The following is a 19,567-nucleotide window of genomic DNA, read 5'->3' as shown; positions in this document are numbered from 1 at the left end:
GCCCCTCTGTGTAAGTAGCACTGCCTACCCTGTCACTCTCACTGTGGGACTGAGTCGCTAGCAGCATAAACAGCTCCGTCATACAGACGTTAGCTGACCTTTTAAAGTATTTATAAAGGCGTAACCGGTCTGTTCCCCTCCCCAGGTAAGCCCTTGTTTGAGTAATGATTATCTGAAGTGCCTGAACAGCCAGGCTTCTCATCCACACGACTGACCCGAATCCTAGAAAGGTTTAGGTGAGTTCAGAGGGCTCCTATTGCATCTGTGGAAAACCGCAGCATGCAAACACTGTGTAAAACAGGTCGAAGCCGAATTAAGCTCGCGCTGTGCAGCTCCGCGATGGCATTTTTTAAATATTAGAACATGTTCGAATTAATCACTCTTGATTTGCTGCATGAAAAAGTCAGACTAATTAACAAATGATTAGCGAATCATAAGGAATTACACGATGTTGGGCTAATTAGCATAACATTAATTGCTTTGTTTTATAATACCCAGCTGGCTAATTGTTCTTTCTCTCTCTTCTCCGTAATTATTCCAGAAAGGAGGTGACTGTGGTTTCTCTCCACCCCGCTGAGAGCTCCTGAAGCTCACGGTTAGCTGCCTTTTTAAAGGAAGTATTCATATGAGGCTGAGACCGCCACGACATCGATGTCACCCGCTGTAAGGCCACCACATACGCAAAAGCAGCAGGTTTAAAGCCCAAACCTCTCGAATTTACTACCATTAGATCAATAGGCCGTTATTTATATCATGATGCTAATTCATAGGTCCGCCATCTAGCACCCTGAAAAATCTCTGGACCAACAAATGGAAGGATAATAAGCTTATAAGCTACTATAGTATCTCATTTTCCACACTTCCAGATGACAGCATTTAGCAGATCAGTAGCTCTTTACAAAAAATTAAGAAAAATTAAATTGTGAATTATCGCATCGTTTATACCTATACTGTAGACCTGTTTTGTTGACCCTGGAACGTCAAAATGCATGTACATGTCATTTACACGTGATCATATTAATAAACAAATGTAAATCTGTGATAAAAATGTGATCTCTGTATAGTTTATAAGAGACTATTCTTATTATCAACATTGCTGTCCAAAAATATAGACCCAATCCCTACCTCTTAAACTGGTTTGGGACACAGCAGGAACATAGATCATTAAATTTAGTTTATTTACCTTAGATTTTTACGTATGTCACTTTACATAACTGCAGTTCACATAAGAAGTTGGCCAAACAAAAAAGTAAAAATTAAAAGTAAAATTGTGGAATATTATTACAATTTTATTATTTTAAAATGCAATTTATTCCTTTAATAACAAAACAACAATTTCAACAGCCATTTTATCATAAGTCTATACATATATACAATTCCGGAAATGTTGGGATGCTTTTTAAATTTAAATAAATAAGACCTGACTCAAAAGACTGAGCCAATATGTTATACACAACAGAACATAAAGAACAAATGTTTAAATGGAGAAATTTTACATTTTTATCCACCTAACAGGTTCATTAGGTCTCAAAATAAAAGCAAGAATTTTTTAAAAAGATTCAGCTGGGAGAACATCTAGCAGCTAATTAAGTTAATTGACATCAGGCCTGTTACATGATTAGCTATAAAAGAGATGTCTTAGAGAGGCAGAGTCTCTCAGAAATAAAGATGGCTCTTCAATCTGAGTGCATTAAAAGATTGTGGAATTTGTTTAAAAACAATGCTTCTCAACGTTAAGCAGCAAAGACTTTGCAAATCTCATAATCTACAGTGTATAATGCATGGATGCTTGTGGTCCTCGGGCCCTCAGACTGCGCTGCATCACTCATTGGCGTGATTTTGTAATTGAATGGCCCAGGAATGGGCCCAGGAATACCTCCAGAAACTACTGTTTGTAAACGCAATCCACCGTGCCGTCTGCAGATGCTCACTAAACATACGTGAACACAGTCCAGCAGCACCATCGTGTCCTGTGGGCCAAGACTCATTTAGAATGAACTGTTTCAAAGCGGAAAAGTGTTCTGAGGAAGACCACAGTATGGCTTCGTAGTAAAATAGACTGGGTGCTGAAATTGCCTGCCTGCAGTTCAGGTCTTTCACCTATAGAGAACATTTGACACATCATTAAACAAAAACTAAAAAGACGTCCACGGATTTGTTAGCATTTTGTTCAAGTTTCGGTATTCAGTTTGAATGTAAATTTTATATATATTTATATATATATATATATATATATATATATATATATATATATATATATATATATATATATATATATATATATTAAAGTATAAAGTATAAAGTATAAAGTATAAATAATTTTTTACATATAAAAAGAACCAGTACACTAGCTCATATGCATGTGTATGCATGTGCACTCAGCTCAAAGGGATGTAGTCAAATGTGACAGCTTAACAGAGGCTATCCTGTGGGTCAGTTTCCCAGTTATCTCCTGTCATCTGGCCTTTTTGAAGGCTCACTTTAACAATCTCCATTAAATCAGGGACAACTTCTTAATGACTCTGTCTCACCCATCAGCCCCTAGGCCAAACCTAGGGTTGCTAAAGTTGTAAAGACCCAGGCAGGCTGCATCACTATAAACAGTAGCTCAGAGGTCACCGCTTGCTGCAGGAAAGGCAGCCCTGCATAAGAAAGCCCGGGACCCCCGAAGCCACAGGACAGGGAAATAAATAGTAATTGCAAAACAATGTTTAAAAGGCTCCTTGAAATGAGGGAGTTGCTGTACTTTATTTTACAGCAACGGCCACGGGGCGAGAAAGGTCTGAGCTCAGGTCTCAGAGAGACAAAAAGATGCATCTGACTAATCCAATTTGAATAATGTTTAATTATTAGCGCTCCTGAAGGGGAGAAATGTGTAGGGGAAATGACCTATGAGGATAATGCACAGTCAAACGAGGCATTTAATTAAAAACAGTATGAAGAGCACTGCAGGAAAAGACGACTTCAAATCATCTTTTTATTTTCAGTAATTAGGTGTGCAAATATAAGCCAGTGCACATGGGCACGTGCATAACATCTCCTATTTAAATGAGCAATTCAAGAAAAAAAAACATACTCCTCTTAACATGTCACCCAGCTCTAGGGCTCTTTTTTTTGTTCTTTGGGTTAGAAGACACACACACACACACACACACACACACACACACACACACACACACACACACACACACACACACATTTCTGATTAATTCAATTAGATGTGAGCTGAAGCTACAAAGAGCACATTGAGGTGACTATGTTTGTCATGCCCTATAAACCTGGTGAGAAGGAGGAGGGGATCTGGTAGATTCAGAGTCAAAGTGTGGGATAAAGATAGAACAAGGCAAGCCAAAACACACACACACACACACACACACACAGAGGTAAGAGGAAGATACCAAGAATGACCTGGGAGAAGTAGTGAGGGAGTTGATTATGTTGCAGACAAGGGGTAGCACACAGATTACTGAGAATGAAGGAATTTAAAACAGACATCTGCTCCCATGGGAAGAGGAGTCTAAAGGAGGAAGGGAAGTGGGTCAGCTGCTTGGCAAAGCGTTGAACACTAAATACTGTGAGACCTGGGCAGAGATGTCGCACTGCAGCCCTGCTGGCAGACACAGTATGTCTGAAGATCACATGGGCCAGTAAGCTCCGTACGGTCACGTAGGATTCTTTAGTTTCATATAGCTTGTGTTTTGCACCCATAAAAACTAATTTTAATTTAATTTTCTCTCCCTCATTTCATTCCAAACAGAACTTTCTTTATATTATACGATACACAGTAACAGTACACAATAACCCTTTGACTTCCGCTGTATGGACAAAAAAATACAGTGGAATTTTCTACATATGTTTGGACTGTCATAAGAGTGAGTAAACGTGAGTGAGTATACAGTGAGTATAAATATTAAATCTACTATATAATAAAATTAACTGCTAAAATTTGATAAACTATATTTTAATGAAATGCTTTGTTTGAAAATGTTTTTGCATGAAAGGTATGCTGTTTTTCTCTAAAAACAAATTGCCCTTCAAGGTTATCCTTTAATGGCTCTCTGGCTTCAGGTCAAATCACATTATTAAAACAAGTACCGCAAAATAGATATTAAACAATACACCCAGTTTTGTTACTTGATGTCCTAATAATTCTTATTGCAAAACTATATAACCAAACCTTATTTTTTTTTCTCCTAGAAAACTATTTAATTCATAAAAATGCCAAATTTACAGCAGTGAACTACAGCAGCATAGTAGTACTAATGCAAAGTCCTTTATTCAAGTCTGAAAAATCATAATTATCCAACAGTACAACTGTAGAGAAGATACACAATGCTGATAGAAAACACACAGATGAGAACCAAAGTCAAACAAAAAACACTCCACAAAATGTACTTGTTGAACAAAAAAGAAATGGACTGAGCACACAGTACTGGTAGATTCAAGTAGACTGTTTGGGAGGTGTTATCATGCCCTCTGCTGGCCAGAAGAGAAACTGGGGCACTATGTGATATAGGCTCTGATTGGATGAGCACAAAAGTGTCCATTTTCACTTCTTTTTCTTTCTCTTTTTAGTCTTTCCTTTCTTTTCTTTCTTTTGTGACTTTCCTCCTTTAGTTTTCCCTTTCTTGTGACCCTCCTGCTCGCTGGCCTTGGCAGCTCGCGCTCGTTTCTTCCCCAGAGGGGTCCGGCTGTACCATGCCTGTCAATACAGAAAACACAGACATAATGTACGCTCAGCCCTCTTATAAATATAGCTGCGTTCAACACATGCACCCGTCCAGAAATCGTCACAAAAAGCTGACCTTAAAGGCTTCTTCCTCTTCTTTGTAGACAGGATCTTGTCTTGCGAGAGGGGGGATGAACTCCACTGCAGTTAGGGGTCTCTTGGTCTGCTGGTTGAGGCGGTGAGAGTTCAGGACAGTTTGGATCGCCTGAAGGATGTGACCCTGAGTGTAACCATCTGTTACTTTAGCTAGAGAGCTCAGATCCAGCTTAGGGTCCAGCTGAGCACCACCTGCTTGGAGCAGCTCCTTCCACAGAGCTGAACATTAAAAAAATACATTTGCCACCTCTTAAATTCATATAATGTGCCTACAATGCAAATTGAAATATATGTCGGCATTTACGTGAAATATACAGGTGTTTACTTACTAAATCTTGAAGCGTAATCTGGTCTAGGGATCAAAATGATCTTCTTGTAAACTTTGCAGAAAGGTTTTATGTCTGCATCAAAAGGTCTACGAGTTGTCCCCACCACTAACACACGGTCCTCTGGTTTAATAGATTTCAGGACCTTCGGCAGGTTTTTCTTTAGTCTTTTGGGTTCCATCTAGAAATGAACAGGATGAAGAAAAAGCTGATGGAGGGATATTTTTTTTAGGCCAAAACCTCAAAATGAGTCAACATTACAGCACTTCTGATTCCATTGTCTTAAAGTCAAGAGGTTTTTTTTAATGGATTTTGGTTAAATGCCTGAAACAATGTCTGTGGTTAGCATAAGTATATGTTTTTACATTTTATTTTGGGGATATATAGTTCATTACGTCACAAATGTGTATTTAGGCTTTAAAATCCATTTTTTGGTGTTCGTATGTGATCATGAACAAAACATGTAGAAATTGTAAAGTTTTGGTGGTGACAGAGCTTATTTTCCTTAATAATCCAAAAGCCTGTGGAAAAATCAGGGTGATGCTTATTTCCAGCTTGGCCTAAAAAAATATGTCATAGCTACAGTACTACAAAAATGACCACAGTGTATCTTCATCTTTAACCACAGGAGGTCAGCAGAGGCCACCTTCTCACATTGACAACGTTTTTACAAACGAGTTTGCATGCCTTGGATGACGGTGAATGAAGGACTAAACAAATGAAGAAGAATATCACAGCTGATGGTCTGGTATTAGAGTTGTATGCTGGGATGGACTGAAAGGTATTTGTTTATTTAGTAAGCGCTTGTTCTACTGACTGTGAGTATAAGCTGACATGTTCTCTTCCCGCTGGTAGACAAACCTCTTTCTCCAGCTTTGGAACTTTCTTGTAGAATGTTTTCTCAGCATCGCCGATCCAAATGACCGAGGGCTGCAGCTGCCGAGCCACCTGCCAAAACACCACAGTGTTCCTCCAGCGCGGGCCAAACGGTACAGCAGAGCAAACAATCATCAGCTCTTTCACTCACAAACAATCACTTATCAGCCAGAGAAGAAACAGCACCGACTGTAATCAACACTGCCCCCAAAACACATGGTACCACATTAGTGAGGTGACTGCATGTTTTATTAAAAAAAGTGCGTCCTGTTCACTACTGATTAAAAACGTTTTCTGTAAACCTCATACATGCATAAACTATGTTCCCTCAAATTTTCATTGTTTTTGATTAAAGAAATACATGCTGTATGTGTGTATATACATATATATATACATATGTGTTAGTATGCCATAGTAGGATGTTTCTGCCTTCTGTCTTGATTTCCGATTCAAAATATGGCCTTTGTTGGCTTTTATGCGTTTGGAAATTGTCAGTATGTTAGAACTCTTTTTAGCACTGCTATGAAAATCTCTGTAGGCTTCTGTTTCACGATGCAGTCCGTAGCGAATTAATCAGCGCTGCATATTTTCACACAAGATTTCTCTGATTCAGTTCCATAATGAAAATCAAACAGATACGGGCACTGACTCCGGTTGAAACGCTGCTCGTTCATTTAGCTCTAATTCAAAAATCACTAGCTCATTTTTTTCCCACAGATTTTTCAGTTTAACCTTCTGGATTTGCGGATTTGTTTTAGTGGGATTTGTTCTGGTCTCCGCGGCAGCAACATCAGTGTATGCAGGCAAAAACAGATTAGAAGGAACAGCGCTCCCTTCATCTACTGTTTGTAAGGAAAGTTTGGAGAAGTGAATCATCTCAAAAAATGCTAAGTGAGCAGGAAGTCATGTTGGCACCTGGTTTTATTCCCAGCGTGCATTAGGAGAGGTGCTGAAAGACCACCATCCAACACAATGCTGAGCACAGAATCTCAGGATCCCCCTTCATCATCCTGCCTTGTTTATCTGCTGTGCCAGATGCTCTCAGGAACAGTTCTTCAAGTAGAATTTCCAAGCCTGGTATTTCCCTCTCTTATGAACACAAATACGGCCACAATAAACTATCCTGGTGGCCAATTTCACAGCGCTTTATTTATATGAGCTATCTATGCTCAGCGATTCATTACTAAAGCTTTAATACTAAAGGTAATGTGGGGATACAGCTTTGGCCTTCTAGGTTAACCACGCGAGTTTACTTATGCACAGTGCTAAACACTTCTTGAAATGTTAAGCATCAAGTAAACAGCGTCTTTTTAAAAGTATTTTGTTACCATAATGACACAGAGAGGAACGTTTTTCCATTTGCATTAGTGTTTATGTTTGGAAGCCATGCCAGAATATTTCTCATAAACAGAAAAACATCACGCAAAGCCCGAAGTCTCACTCCATTTTAGAAGATGCATGAATCCTGACGCGAAGCTACAGTACATGCACCGCAATCAATCACATGTGTTGATTCTATCGGTTTTCCTGACACGCGGAGCTTAAAGAAGCTTATGGGGTTTCGACATTGGAATCTTGGCTTTCTATATTCCCACAAGGTTTTTAGAGAGAGGCCTCAAATGATTTCTCCTCACCTTGAAGACCACGTGAAGGAGGTACTGCAGTCCGCTTTTGCCTGGATATTTGCCAGCTAGCGTCGCGGGGGAGAGGTCAAATAGGTTCGCCCCAGTCTCGGTGCACAGGGCATGGACCAACATCTGCTTCCCAACACCTGCCGGCCCCGTAAGCAGCAGAGCCCGGATCAGGGGCCCTCTTTCATGGACGCACTGAGAGCCTATGGAGACCAAAAGAGGGAGCAGTGAGCGTTCTATCCTTTTTCTATATTCCCATCGTCGATCTTGACCTCTCACGCTTTTATCATCGTTAATATTACTGACATTATTCTGCACAAATACAGTATATCAGATAACCATCTGCACACACCAGTGGAATAAGAGCAATTGTTTAAAAGTCGTCTCAAGAGCATTGCGAGATAATTTGCGATATAATATTGTTGTAACAAAGAAGCAAAATCCCCTTTGACTCCAGCTGTTTAAACTCTAATACACCTCACCCAATCGTTAATTTATATCTAAAGACAGGGAGGAACTATCCTGCGAACTCTATACACATTTGATTAGGAAGTCTGTGTCAGCAAAGGTTGATTTCTCTGGCTGCCGGTGCTCAGTAATAGAAGAACAATACATTAATGGCTCTCTAGGGCTAAGACGCAGGTGGTGTTAGATCCTTCTGATGGATGCCGTGGTAAAAGGGCTTGGGCTGGACTGAGTTCAGGATGCAGTGAGCGGGCATTAATGTGAGACCACACAGATGTACGTACGCAAACACATGGCTACCAGCGCACACATAAACATCCGGCCACACACACACACACACACACACACACAAACAAACACGTCCGCACAGATGGAACGCTTGCACGTAACAGGTGCTGCGCAATATCACGTCTCCGTTCTCAATGAGTCCCAAAAGCACTGTAAATCTATACCGCTGGTCCGTATTTGACAACATTTTATTAAGTAAGTCATTATTCACAGAAAATCTTGGCATGCCCCCATCTGTTCTTGCTGTGTTCATGATAGAAGTAGCAATGTCTGAGTTGGAGCTTTTTAATGAATGAACTGATTAGTTAACATATTGGAATAATCAAAAATGTTAAATGCCAGAGGGGAATTAATAAAACTCACATTTCTGTTTGGTCATCACACAAAGTTTTGGTAAATATTACAGTAGGGAATGCTTTTACTTTCTATAGCCTATTCTTAACATTCTTTTTGTATCCTGAATGTCTCAGTTCATATTTATTGTAAGTGAATAGAAAGAGCATTATCATTTTTTAAAATTATTCTTTTGTGCTCCACGGATGAATATGGGTTTGGAGTGATATGAAGGAGAGTCTTTTGGGTGGACTACTCCTTGAAGTGAAAAGAAGCATGTGTAACCTGCCCTAAGATAAGAGGCAGGCATGGAGAGCATAGGAAGAACTGTAGCGATACTCGCTCATATTCTGTATTTTTCCTTACATTTCCAGCTCTCTTTGACATCTCAGTACCAGAAACCGTTGGCCTTTCAAGGAATAGTTCACGCAGAAAAGAAAGTTTGCTGAAAATGTACTTACCCGTGAAGGCAATCCACGATATTGCAGATGAATTTGTTTCTTCATCAAAACAGATTTTTGCATCACATCGCTTGCTCACTAATGGATTCTACTATACGTGGTAAATGGGTGCTGTCAGAATGAGAGCTGATGAAAAAATATATACCACAATAATCCACGAGCAATAAACGTGGTTCCAGTCCATCAGTTAATGTTTGTATCAAGCTGTGCGCTTGTAAGAAACAAATCCATCACGAAACTGTACATTTAAACCCTTATTTACGCTGTATGAGTAAAAAGTAAGAAAAGAAAAGTAGTTTAATTTAAATCAGGAGAGAAATATGCACATGCAGATCAAACATCATTTATAAGTCTATCAGTACTCATATTTTGGCCAGAGTCGATGGTTTAAAATTGAATGATGGATTTGTTTCTCACACTGCTTTTCACCCCACAAGGCATTAATTAATGAGCTGTAATCATGTACGCTACTCATTTATTATTGTGATTTTTGGTGAGTAAATTATGTAGTGCTAAATTTCTCAGAATTCGTTTTTTTTAAAAAAAGCTACATCTTGAATGAGCTTTAATTTTTGGGTGAACTATTCCTTTAAAATCTGTAAGCAGCAGGGGGCGATGCACACAGAAAAATCTCCCCCTAGCCGAGTATTGCATGCATCCTAATTGAAATCCTATCCTAAATATTACCAGAATTTAATTTCAAATTCGAGCAAAATATCTAAAATCACAATCAAGTGGTATAATAGGCCTACTTCTTTCTGTGGACTATTTTAAGCATTAAAAAAAGGATGAGTTTGTAATGCTTTACTTTTGACAACGTTTTTTTTTTCATTATACAAAGTTTAAAGTGAAGAAATGCTTCTAAGGTAATGAATTAAGCTTAGCTATCGAGATACAGTACCTAAATGACGTTTCACCAGACAGGCGCAAACAAGGCTCAGTTGTTTCAACTGGATAGTGAGGTTGGATCGCAGTTGTTTTTGTAAGCTGAATAAGAATTTAGGAAAATATTTATAAAGGCTGTAGGTTCTTTTGTTTAGGTATGAATCCTCAGAATTAATCATTTAAAAAAAATAACTTTCTATCCTAACGGTCCAGGTTAAATAAACATCCTTTGTTTTGCGTGTGGTTTAAAAGAGAGTTAAAAAGAGAGCCCAGTAAACGCCCCCTTGAGGAAATGTGTCTCTCAAAGGAACGTATTAGCCATCCATTGCTGTGCGCTGGACTTGTATGGACTCCACCATCACCAGGGAAGTTCTTACTGTTATTGCTCATTGTAAAAGTGCAGAATGGAGCGCAGCCTGTGTTTATGTGAATGAGTGAATGAATGTGTGTACACTTCCCTAGCACCGTTTTAAACATGATTATTCAAAACGAAATTACACTTCCCAATCTCCCCCGACAGCTCTTTTAAAAGGACCATTGTGCTGTAGAGGAAGTCAATTTGGCCTCAAAATATCTGCAAAGTTTATCAAGTATAAAATGGTTCACGGACAAGCTCAGTGAGGGACACTGTGAGAAACCTGCGCTTTTCTACGACCCACTACAAAGCGGTTGCTCTAAATGACACGTTTCACACTGTCACAGACAACCACTGCCATATTTAATATGCTCAAATCAGATTTACTCCGGTCCGCCCAGTAAAACGGTTTGAGTTATTCTATTTCTAGGGATGGGTAGGTAATAACACAAGAACAAAAAAATGAATGGAAGAAAATGAAACCTGGTGGGTAGCTCTAACAATGCTTGATACCTCAGGCCAAGGCTGGATACATATCAAACACACATTTATGTCTCGTTAGAACTGAGAAGGAATTGAGAAAGTGGGTAATTCATTTTAGGATTAACCTTTCCTCTCTCTCTTTGTCCCTCTTTTTTAGCAAGCTAAGACCAGAATGATTTCCTCTAATGTTGGTTTACGCTTATCATTTTGTTTTATAGAATAATACTTAATACTTTAATTGTAAAGCCAGTTTTGTAAATGCATAAACCACATTCAACAGTCAAACTGACCAGATATTGTGTTAGTATATTATTACAAAGTAATAACACCGCTAAGTTTCATGAGCCACAGTCTTTGACAGCAATGGTAAAGAATTGTGAAGATTTTTCTCTACCTTTGTGAAGTCACAACTAAACTTATTTTTTCCCCATATTGTGATGCATATTCTAGTGTGAAGAAAAATCAGGAAAGAAAAAAATGAGGACTTGTGTGGGGTTCCATACGCATTGATTGTTCATTAGATTGTGAGATCTCGGCCATGGCTATCAAAGATGGCAGATGAAAGCGAGCTTGTAGGGGTGAGGTAAAACGTTGATTTAGTTTGCTCTGCTTTTGCTGTACCGGGAGCTATCCAGGTTTGTACCTGCAGTGTAGACGATCTGTTACTCTCCACTGGGAATGCCGCAATGAGGGGCCTCTGGAGAGACCTCTGACTCTCTTATACCACAGAGCTCTTTAGGGATATAGACGTCCTGACTCCTGTGTGTGATTGTTTTGCCGCTGCTGTTTTAGCACTGAACTCTGTTTGTGTGGTAACCCTTTTCTGCCTAGGGACATGAATCACTGAGGGGGAGCCTAACTCTCCCTGCAAAGTGTTGTTAAGGTTACAGCCCATCAGGACGGAGTGTGTATGATCCGCCTCATCCCTGTGCTGATCTCTCTGAGCCAGGGTGGGTTATTAAATGAGAAGCGAGTGGTATGGCATGAATGTTGGTGTTGATACTGTGATACGGGACACCAGACATTGCTATGGCAATGAAGCATTCGCTCCAGAGAAAGTTACAAAAGACCGTGAGCTGCTTATTAGGGTCAAGTACAGTTCACAAGGGCAGACAGAGTGCATTCTGTTACCTGCTCACACACACACACACACACACACACACACACACACACATATCTAAATGTGTGCATGTATCTGATAGTACTGCTCCTGAAAAATTTATGCGACTATAAAGTTCCCTAGAAGTTCTTAAGCGCAATGGTGACATTTTTACCCTTAAAAGACCTCTTCGACATTATAGTGTTAAGCTGTTTGCTGCTTTATAAAGCATTCGGTTTAGCTTTGTTCATATTTGAAAGAAATACATAAAAACTAGGTTGTAATACATGAGCAACTTAATTCTCAGACTGTATGTTCTTAATGAAAATGAATGAATGAATGAGTGAATGAATAAAAAAGGGCTAACTGTTGCAATAACATTGCAATACATGGTAGCAATTAAAACATACTTTGGACTAACGTATTAATGAATTGTTATGTTTTACAAGGCTAATGTTCTTTGGAATGCAAAAAATTGCTAGACTGTGGGTATAAATGTTTATAGCCTATTAATACATAAATATTTATTTAGAAATATTTATCTCTCATTTTGCAGACCAGCACAACATATCATTGTAGTGAGATCACCAGAGTAGCACCAGACACCAGGTGTTTTGTGCAGTTTTAAAATGACTAAAATGAAGAGATGCAGTGTTGCCTAGGCCTGACTAGTCAGAGCTGGTTACACTCACCCAGAGGCAGGACGCCATACAGAGCCATGAGCTGTCTCACATCAGACAGAGATGGCATGGGCTCAATATCTGCTTGCCGCAATGTTGTGCCCAGGTAACTATATTCGCCTGGAGAGACAAGGAAAAGCATTTGCCAGACTGCTTTACATATGTTTTCAAACATCAGACATAAATGGCTGCTTGCCAGCATTGAATCGCGTCACTGTTACAACCCTGGTTTCCATGGAATGTAAAAAAACACTGTTAGAGTAACAAAGTTATTCCACCACATAACAGTCGATTTGGTTTCTATACTTGAAACGCCACACCCTGTTCCTCTAAGAAAACACTAAACAGAAACAAAATGTTAAGGCTTCATATTTTGTGCCGTTTTAAAGCAACATTAGGCTGCTACACTGAACCGTTGATGAGTCATAAACTCCATTGTGATACACACACGTTCACAGGGATGTGATTCAGCACTGCGCACGTGTCTGTGATCAAGTCACTTTAGAATCTCTGGCCATTGCATTGCATCATAAAACATCATTTAAGCTGCTATGCGACTGAGTTAACTCTGATTTCAGTGTGCTTAAGAAATAGTAACACATGAAAACCACTCAAAGCTGTTTTTGCAAGCTGTTTTAGGAAAGACCTCTCAATGTACAATAAACTCTCACTTTAAAGTTTGAGATGGACTTTATATACTTTATGCGATTTGGTGATTTATGTGATTTATACTAATTATTTCCAAGAATAATCAGCAGAAATACTGAAATGTTTAGTAAGCAAATGACTTCAGAGGCAGTCAAAAAGTGTGACCACAGCCATTGAACTGGGACAAGAGTCTCTCTCTTCATGTGGGCTTACACTGTGCCAGGAAACTGAGGGGAGGCAATGATTCTTAAGAGGCCTTCAACTTGTTTTGCCAAACCAAGATCTAGTCTTTTCTGGTACCATCGATAGAGACATAAGATCTGATTTTCCAATAGTAGTAGTAGTAGTAATAATAATAATGATAATAAATGTTACAGAAAATAAAATGACAGTTTAATTTTTTTAAATAGTTTTTATAATAAATCATCCAAGAAAACAAACGTATCCATTTATTTAATTGTGCTTAACTTTGCTAATTCTATTATATTTCTTCATAGAAGTATATACACCATTTATAGACTATTCAATTAGAATAATTTGTTCTTACAAGTGAAATGTTACATATTCAAAACGGAATTAAATATATGTTTTTTTAATTTAGGTATTATAGTTTAGGTTAAGCAGGGATAGTTCATCCATAAATACTATTTACACATTTACGCTTCAGTTCTTGATGCACTATTCAGATTCCTTTGATGACAGTTTACATCATCTTTTTTAAAGTGATCCATATCCAATACAATTACACTATGCATTTGGCTAAACAACACAATGGCAGTTTGTGTTCACTTGAGTTGATTCACTTGAGTCATTTGCCACTGTCTCTTTTTCAATGACGTACAACTTGCATTGACAGGGAAGCACAGTATCCGATCTGTCCACAACATCACAGATGCAAACGTGTCAGTTATTTCCACAATTGAATGAGGCCTGAAACTGATCTGAGAACGTTGGAATCCACGTGTTTTCTCCTTCTTACATGTTCGTGGGTCATATCTGATCTGTGCCACACAGGCCCAAAAAAATCAGGAACCATAATAAAGGAAGTCAAACGGCTTTGGAACTATCATTTGATTCAATGCAGATCTGACCAAATGAAACCAGTTTTGTGGTAATTACGAAATGCCTGAGACTAGAAAGAAGTGATGTGATTGTGTTTGGTTTTTACCAATGTAATCTGACAACTTTATGTTCTTTGGCCTGATTATGACGCCTTCCATTACGAGCTCCTCATACAGAGATTCTATGGTCCTAGAGGGAAAACAAAAACAGAGACAGAAAGTACAAGAGAAAGAGCATTACAAACAAGAGGATAACCTGATCAGTCATGCTTTGTATCTGACGCAACCTTCTATTACATCACAGCGTTCAATTCTTCTGCTCCACATGGATGTCCGCCAGTCACCCCCTGAGCTCCAAACCCTGAGCACTTTCCAAAGACACAATCCTTCCCTTGCAAAACTCTCTCAGTGAACTGGTGTCTAACATATAATCCACATCTCTCAGTGGCAGGGGTCAAATGTGCTCTTTTAGCAATGATTAAACCACATTACGATGTTCTTGTGAAACAGACATTGCATTTTAAAACGGTTCGGTTATTCCAACCTTTCAGCTGTGAGATCCTTCTCTTTCTTTTTCTTCTTCTTTCCAGCCTTCCGCCCCTTCTTTTTTTTCTAAAGCGAAGAAAATATGTTTTTAGTTATGAACAACGAGATACGAAAATAATTATGAATCACGAAGGGTAGTAAAATATTTTGTCACATGACAGTATCAGTATTAATGTTTCTGGTTCGTATTAAAATAGACTGAAATAAGTCATAATGTGAATCAAAGCGTGCTTAGATTAGTGTCAGACTGTAAAGGACGTTTATTTTTCTTTTAACAGCAAGGAATATGTACATGTCTGTTTCAGCATATTAAATCTTCTGACCCTTCAATGAAAAATTGTAATACAGATGTGTGGCATATGTGCTTGCACCTAAAATGAAGAAATCCTGAAAAACATCTGGTGACTTCACTTAACAGACAGATCGATTACACTGTGTGTCACTAGACGTGTGTGTTTTCCTGATTATTCAGAAAGTACACCTGTAATAAGTGTTTTATATTCAGACTGTTTAGACTGATTTGGGTTGGTACAGCTGTGGAGTAGCCCAGTAACTGTGTGATTCGTCATAGACATAAACTGAGAGAAGTAGTTCCAGCTAAAATATTCTTCCACAACACACACGTAGTTCTGTTTATTAACCGCTGGAGTGCCAAAAGTTATTATAACCGTTTTTATGCAGCTTTGCCGGAGACACCCTGGAACCTGCTGTAATTCAGGACTTTTACAAACCACAAACGAACCAGACTAGCAGGACAAGCAGCCAGGTATTTTCTCAGATGATACTTTACCAAACGTTATAAATATTTACTGGGTGAGGAATAGAACATTTCCACTGCCTTTTCTCAGAAGCCACTGGACTGATTGTACTGTGATTCCCCCCAAAACATTTTTTATGGAGAACTTTAGATCATTTCTTGGCAGGACTGAGTTTGTGAGTCAATGATATTAGGATCGAAAACACCCTGCGAACGGAGAAGTCAGTAGCTTTCTCCTAAAACACACGGATGCCTGCAATTATATAACAGACGGAGCGAACTCCTGCTAGCGTTAGCTCAAGTTGGGCGTCGCATGTTCACTTAACAAACAAACCCTCCCTGTTGCATAATGTTTAATTTGCTTTACCCAAATTGCATGGCTTCCAAAATTCACTGAATGTTTTCCTAAATTCCAGTAAGGTTCATTGTACACCAACCTTATGAGAAAATGGAATTCAGCCTTATGCCAACAGAGCTGAATGTGCTTTGCGTGTGCCTGAATTTGCAGGATGATAAATGATAAAACATCTTTGTGTATAAATTACACACATCAGACAGACAGCGTCTGTGACCGATTTAGCTGTCAAAACCTCTCAGCGTAAAACATCTCAAGCAGAGTGCCAAATATGTTCTTGAGGAATTCTAGCTCTTGTGCAGGCATGCGATGAGGCCTTTTTCTCATCGCCTTGTTTTGAAAAAGACACAATACTGACTAATTGCAGGAAATACAGAGATGGATTTATTACCTATATAGTCACATGTATTTACAGGTCACAGTTAAACAGCCACGCACACATTCACATTTATCTCTGTCCATGTTTATTATTCTGTATAGATATTGCTAGGATAATAATTCATGTTTATTGTGTGCACTTTGAATGTGTAGTATGGACCGTTGTGATGTAGTAAGTCGTAACGTAGCAACATTCTGATAGCACTGTTTCTGGATTTAGGATTTTATGGAAGCATATTTAAATGCCAGTGTCAATAAGTCACATTTAACATTCTTGTGTGTGTGAGTGTACCCAGGCATATATGTCTTTGTTTCGCCAGACATATATTGCTTATGTGTGTGTGTGTGTGTGTGGTAGAGAAGGTGGGAAAAAGGGGCCCTCTCAAAACACAAGCCGACGAGGGCAAGACACCTTTACTAATTCTCAGTCCAGCCCACATTCCTGGTCATAAGGGCAAATCACTGTATGACCCCAGGGCCCCTCACACAAGGTGCATAAACAGACGGCTGAGAGTACATCTCAAGATCTGCATCCATCTAGACTAAACGACACATTACAGGGGTTTACAGAGCAGTCACCATCCGCATCTGTACACTGTCACTCACCCAGGGCATTTAGAATCTGCTTAAGGTCTTATCTAAGGAAGTATGCATGCCATTCACCTTTTTACTACTTTTCTTGACTTTTTTCTTTTTCTTTCCCTTGTCTCTATCCACCACCAGCTTGAGGTTCTTCAGTTCCTGCCTCATCAGTTCATCCACCTGAAGATTGAGAAAGATAAAACCAAAGATGAAAAAAGTCAAAAAATGCAAGGAATTAGTCAGGCCACAAGGGAGGTGAAGGAGCTGAGGTGTTTTGCTTTCATAGAGTGTTATGACTTTTATAAAATGTAGTGCCGAGAGAGTGTTGATTTCTTTACTCCCAACCAGGGCTTGAATTCACAGGGGTACAAGACAAAATTATGAAGCTGAGGGCCCCATTCCTCATACTTTCGAAAGGTTTAATATGTGTTTACTAGGCCTCCTTCATCACAGGCCCCTGGTTCCCCCCCGATGACAGCTCTGCTCCCACCTGAACTCTGAGCTCCTCTTCAACTTCCAATCTCTTCTCCTCACGCACCAACTGAGCATCAAAACGTTGAAGGAAGTTCTGTTTTTCTTCACGGTTATGCCAAACCTCTGCAACACAAAACAAATCCACAGGGTAAGTATATATTTAAATAAAACGCATGGCAACGGCAGGGAAAATATAATCAAACCATTAGGAAAACGGCATAATGTTTGACGTTACATTCATCTAAAGAGCAGAACATATAGACACTTTCTGACATGTGAAAACAAATCTGAGTTGGACACAAAGCATCAAAGTAAAGCCAGGAGAACATCAGTCAGCACTCTGTGTAAAGGAGGAAACAATTCTGAGAGAGGGCTGTTGAGCCTCAGTCAGAGCTCCCGCGTAGAGGAAGCACAGGTGCTGTAGTCTGGGTGAGAACGTAGCATACGATTGTACTCCGTGCTGCGCTCTCACGAGCCACATCCTGACAGGAAGTCCATTTTCCACCCACTTCCTGTCCCGGCTTAAAGGCAGTATGCCAGGTTGATTTGGAAACTGGATCTGGACTGAAAGGCAGGTTCTGACTTCACAATGAGTCTGAAGTTGTTTTTCCTTGTTTTATCCATTTGCATATCACACAGATGCACGGAAATAAACAGAAAAATTAATCTAAACTTGACAGGACAAATGTTTGTGAAAGTGTTAAAAAATATTTGTACTTTTGGTAGATGCCTGTAACCAAAGCAGCTGAATTCAACAAAAACATTGTTATCAGTTATGATAAAAATGCCCTACTGTTTGAGCTACACCGAACACTTATGTAACTACATAAGTCTCATAAACACTAGTGTGCCTTTAAAAATCAAAACATAACTAGTACTGGAATTCACATGTGAATTTAAAGCTACAGTACAGACCCCTTCATTTTTTGTTTAAAAATGAATAAAATATAATTACTGAGCAATAATGTATACATATCTGTACATATCGGTGTTCCTGTCTAAACGTAATTTGAATTGTCTACAATAATGAAACCCTGAGCTGTCAGGTCAGTGCTGCTGCACACAGAATTTGAAGAAGTCGGTTAGCAGGAGTTTAAAATGGACAGTTCTAAATGTCAACACTCATTGACCTCTGGGGAGCAATCATTGTCAAAACGAAGAAAGTTTTACAGGGCCCATGACAAAACAAGATCCAAACTACAGCGACAACTTGACGACTTTTTTTCCTGATATACACATTTTTAGAAAGTTTTAAGTGACACACCAAGCAGAAGGCTAAAGTTGGAAAACTGACCGTCTGTCAGCTCAAGTTTTGAAGCTTGCTATTCTACAGCATCGATACTGGACCATGTTGGTGAATTTTTGACCATTGGTGCACTGATATTCAAAACGGTAAGAGCTGCTTTGTTTTGTATATCTGGATTTCAAAATTTGGTTGCACTTTTTGAATAACGAACGTTGACTGCTGCCTCCTGCTGAGTTGGCTGTTGGCACTGTCGGTCTTTGCTGTGTGTTCAAGTGCAAATTTTTGGCTTAGCTGACATGAGGCAACAACACAGTAAGCTTTCATCGCTGCTCGTTCTTTATTGTTGGTTTGGTTTGTCAGGAGCTTTGCAGACAGAATTACAATCGAGGGTGGACGAACATTTGTTAAAATTTCTTAGAATTGCAATTCAGGAAATTCCAAATTGTGTGTAATTTCAATTATACTTCCTGCCACCAGTTCGGTTCAAATGCTGACTAAATTCTGAATTACACACAGCTCTAATAATCAGTGCTGTCAAGTTCACGCAGAGGTCAAAGGCCGCTGATTTTAAAGCTCAGTCTGGTGAAACCTAAAAATAAGCATCAAACTTTGAAATGAGATCTGTTGCTGAGGTCAGAGGTCAAACTGTCGTCCACAAAGCCTCCTTTTCAAAGTCACATTTTCCAAACATCCCGGGGCAATACGATCCACATAATTGCCTCACTCCTTCAGAGGGATGCATTCACGCAGCCTGGCCTGTTTGTTTAAAGACAACATCCACCTAACTCCACTGAAAACACACGACTGTTAGGG

General features: G+C 39.2%; 1 protein-coding gene across 2 annotated transcripts in view; it reads right to left on the bottom strand.

Moving 5' to 3' along the window:
- Positions 1-4,241: 4,241 nt before the first annotated feature.
- The window catches only part of iqca1 (IQ motif containing with AAA domain 1), a 32,187-nt gene continuing 16,861 nt past the window's right edge, over positions 4,242-19,567 (bottom strand). Inside the window, exons 10-19 of one of the 2 annotated variants that reach the window (XM_043241237.1) lie at positions 17,525-17,631; positions 17,116-17,214; positions 14,961-15,028; positions 14,524-14,606; positions 12,720-12,827; positions 7,662-7,861; positions 6,013-6,099; positions 5,155-5,332; positions 4,806-5,044; positions 4,242-4,702 (exon numbers count right to left, since the gene is read on the bottom strand). In XM_043241237.1, coding sequence (XP_043097172.1) covers positions 4,550-4,702; positions 4,806-5,044; positions 5,155-5,332; positions 6,013-6,099; positions 7,662-7,861; positions 12,720-12,827; positions 14,524-14,606; positions 14,961-15,028; positions 17,116-17,214; positions 17,525-17,631 — 1,322 coding nt within the window. In that variant the 3' untranslated portion in view covers positions 4,242-4,549. Of the gene's footprint in view, positions 4,703-4,805; positions 5,045-5,154; positions 5,333-5,968; positions 6,100-7,661; positions 7,862-12,719; positions 12,828-14,523; positions 14,607-14,960; positions 15,029-17,115; positions 17,215-17,524; positions 17,632-19,567 lie in introns of those variants that run through there. The other variant, XM_043241238.1, reaches the window with a different exon arrangement.

Source organism: Puntigrus tetrazona, chromosome 6, assembly GCF_018831695.1.
Source record: "Puntigrus tetrazona isolate hp1 chromosome 6, ASM1883169v1, whole genome shotgun sequence".
In the NCBI taxonomy this organism is placed as follows: domain Eukaryota; kingdom Metazoa; phylum Chordata; class Actinopteri; order Cypriniformes; family Cyprinidae; genus Puntigrus; species Puntigrus tetrazona.
The sequence above is the reverse complement of the archived record's forward strand: the minus strand, read 5'-3'. Positions and strand labels throughout refer to the sequence as shown.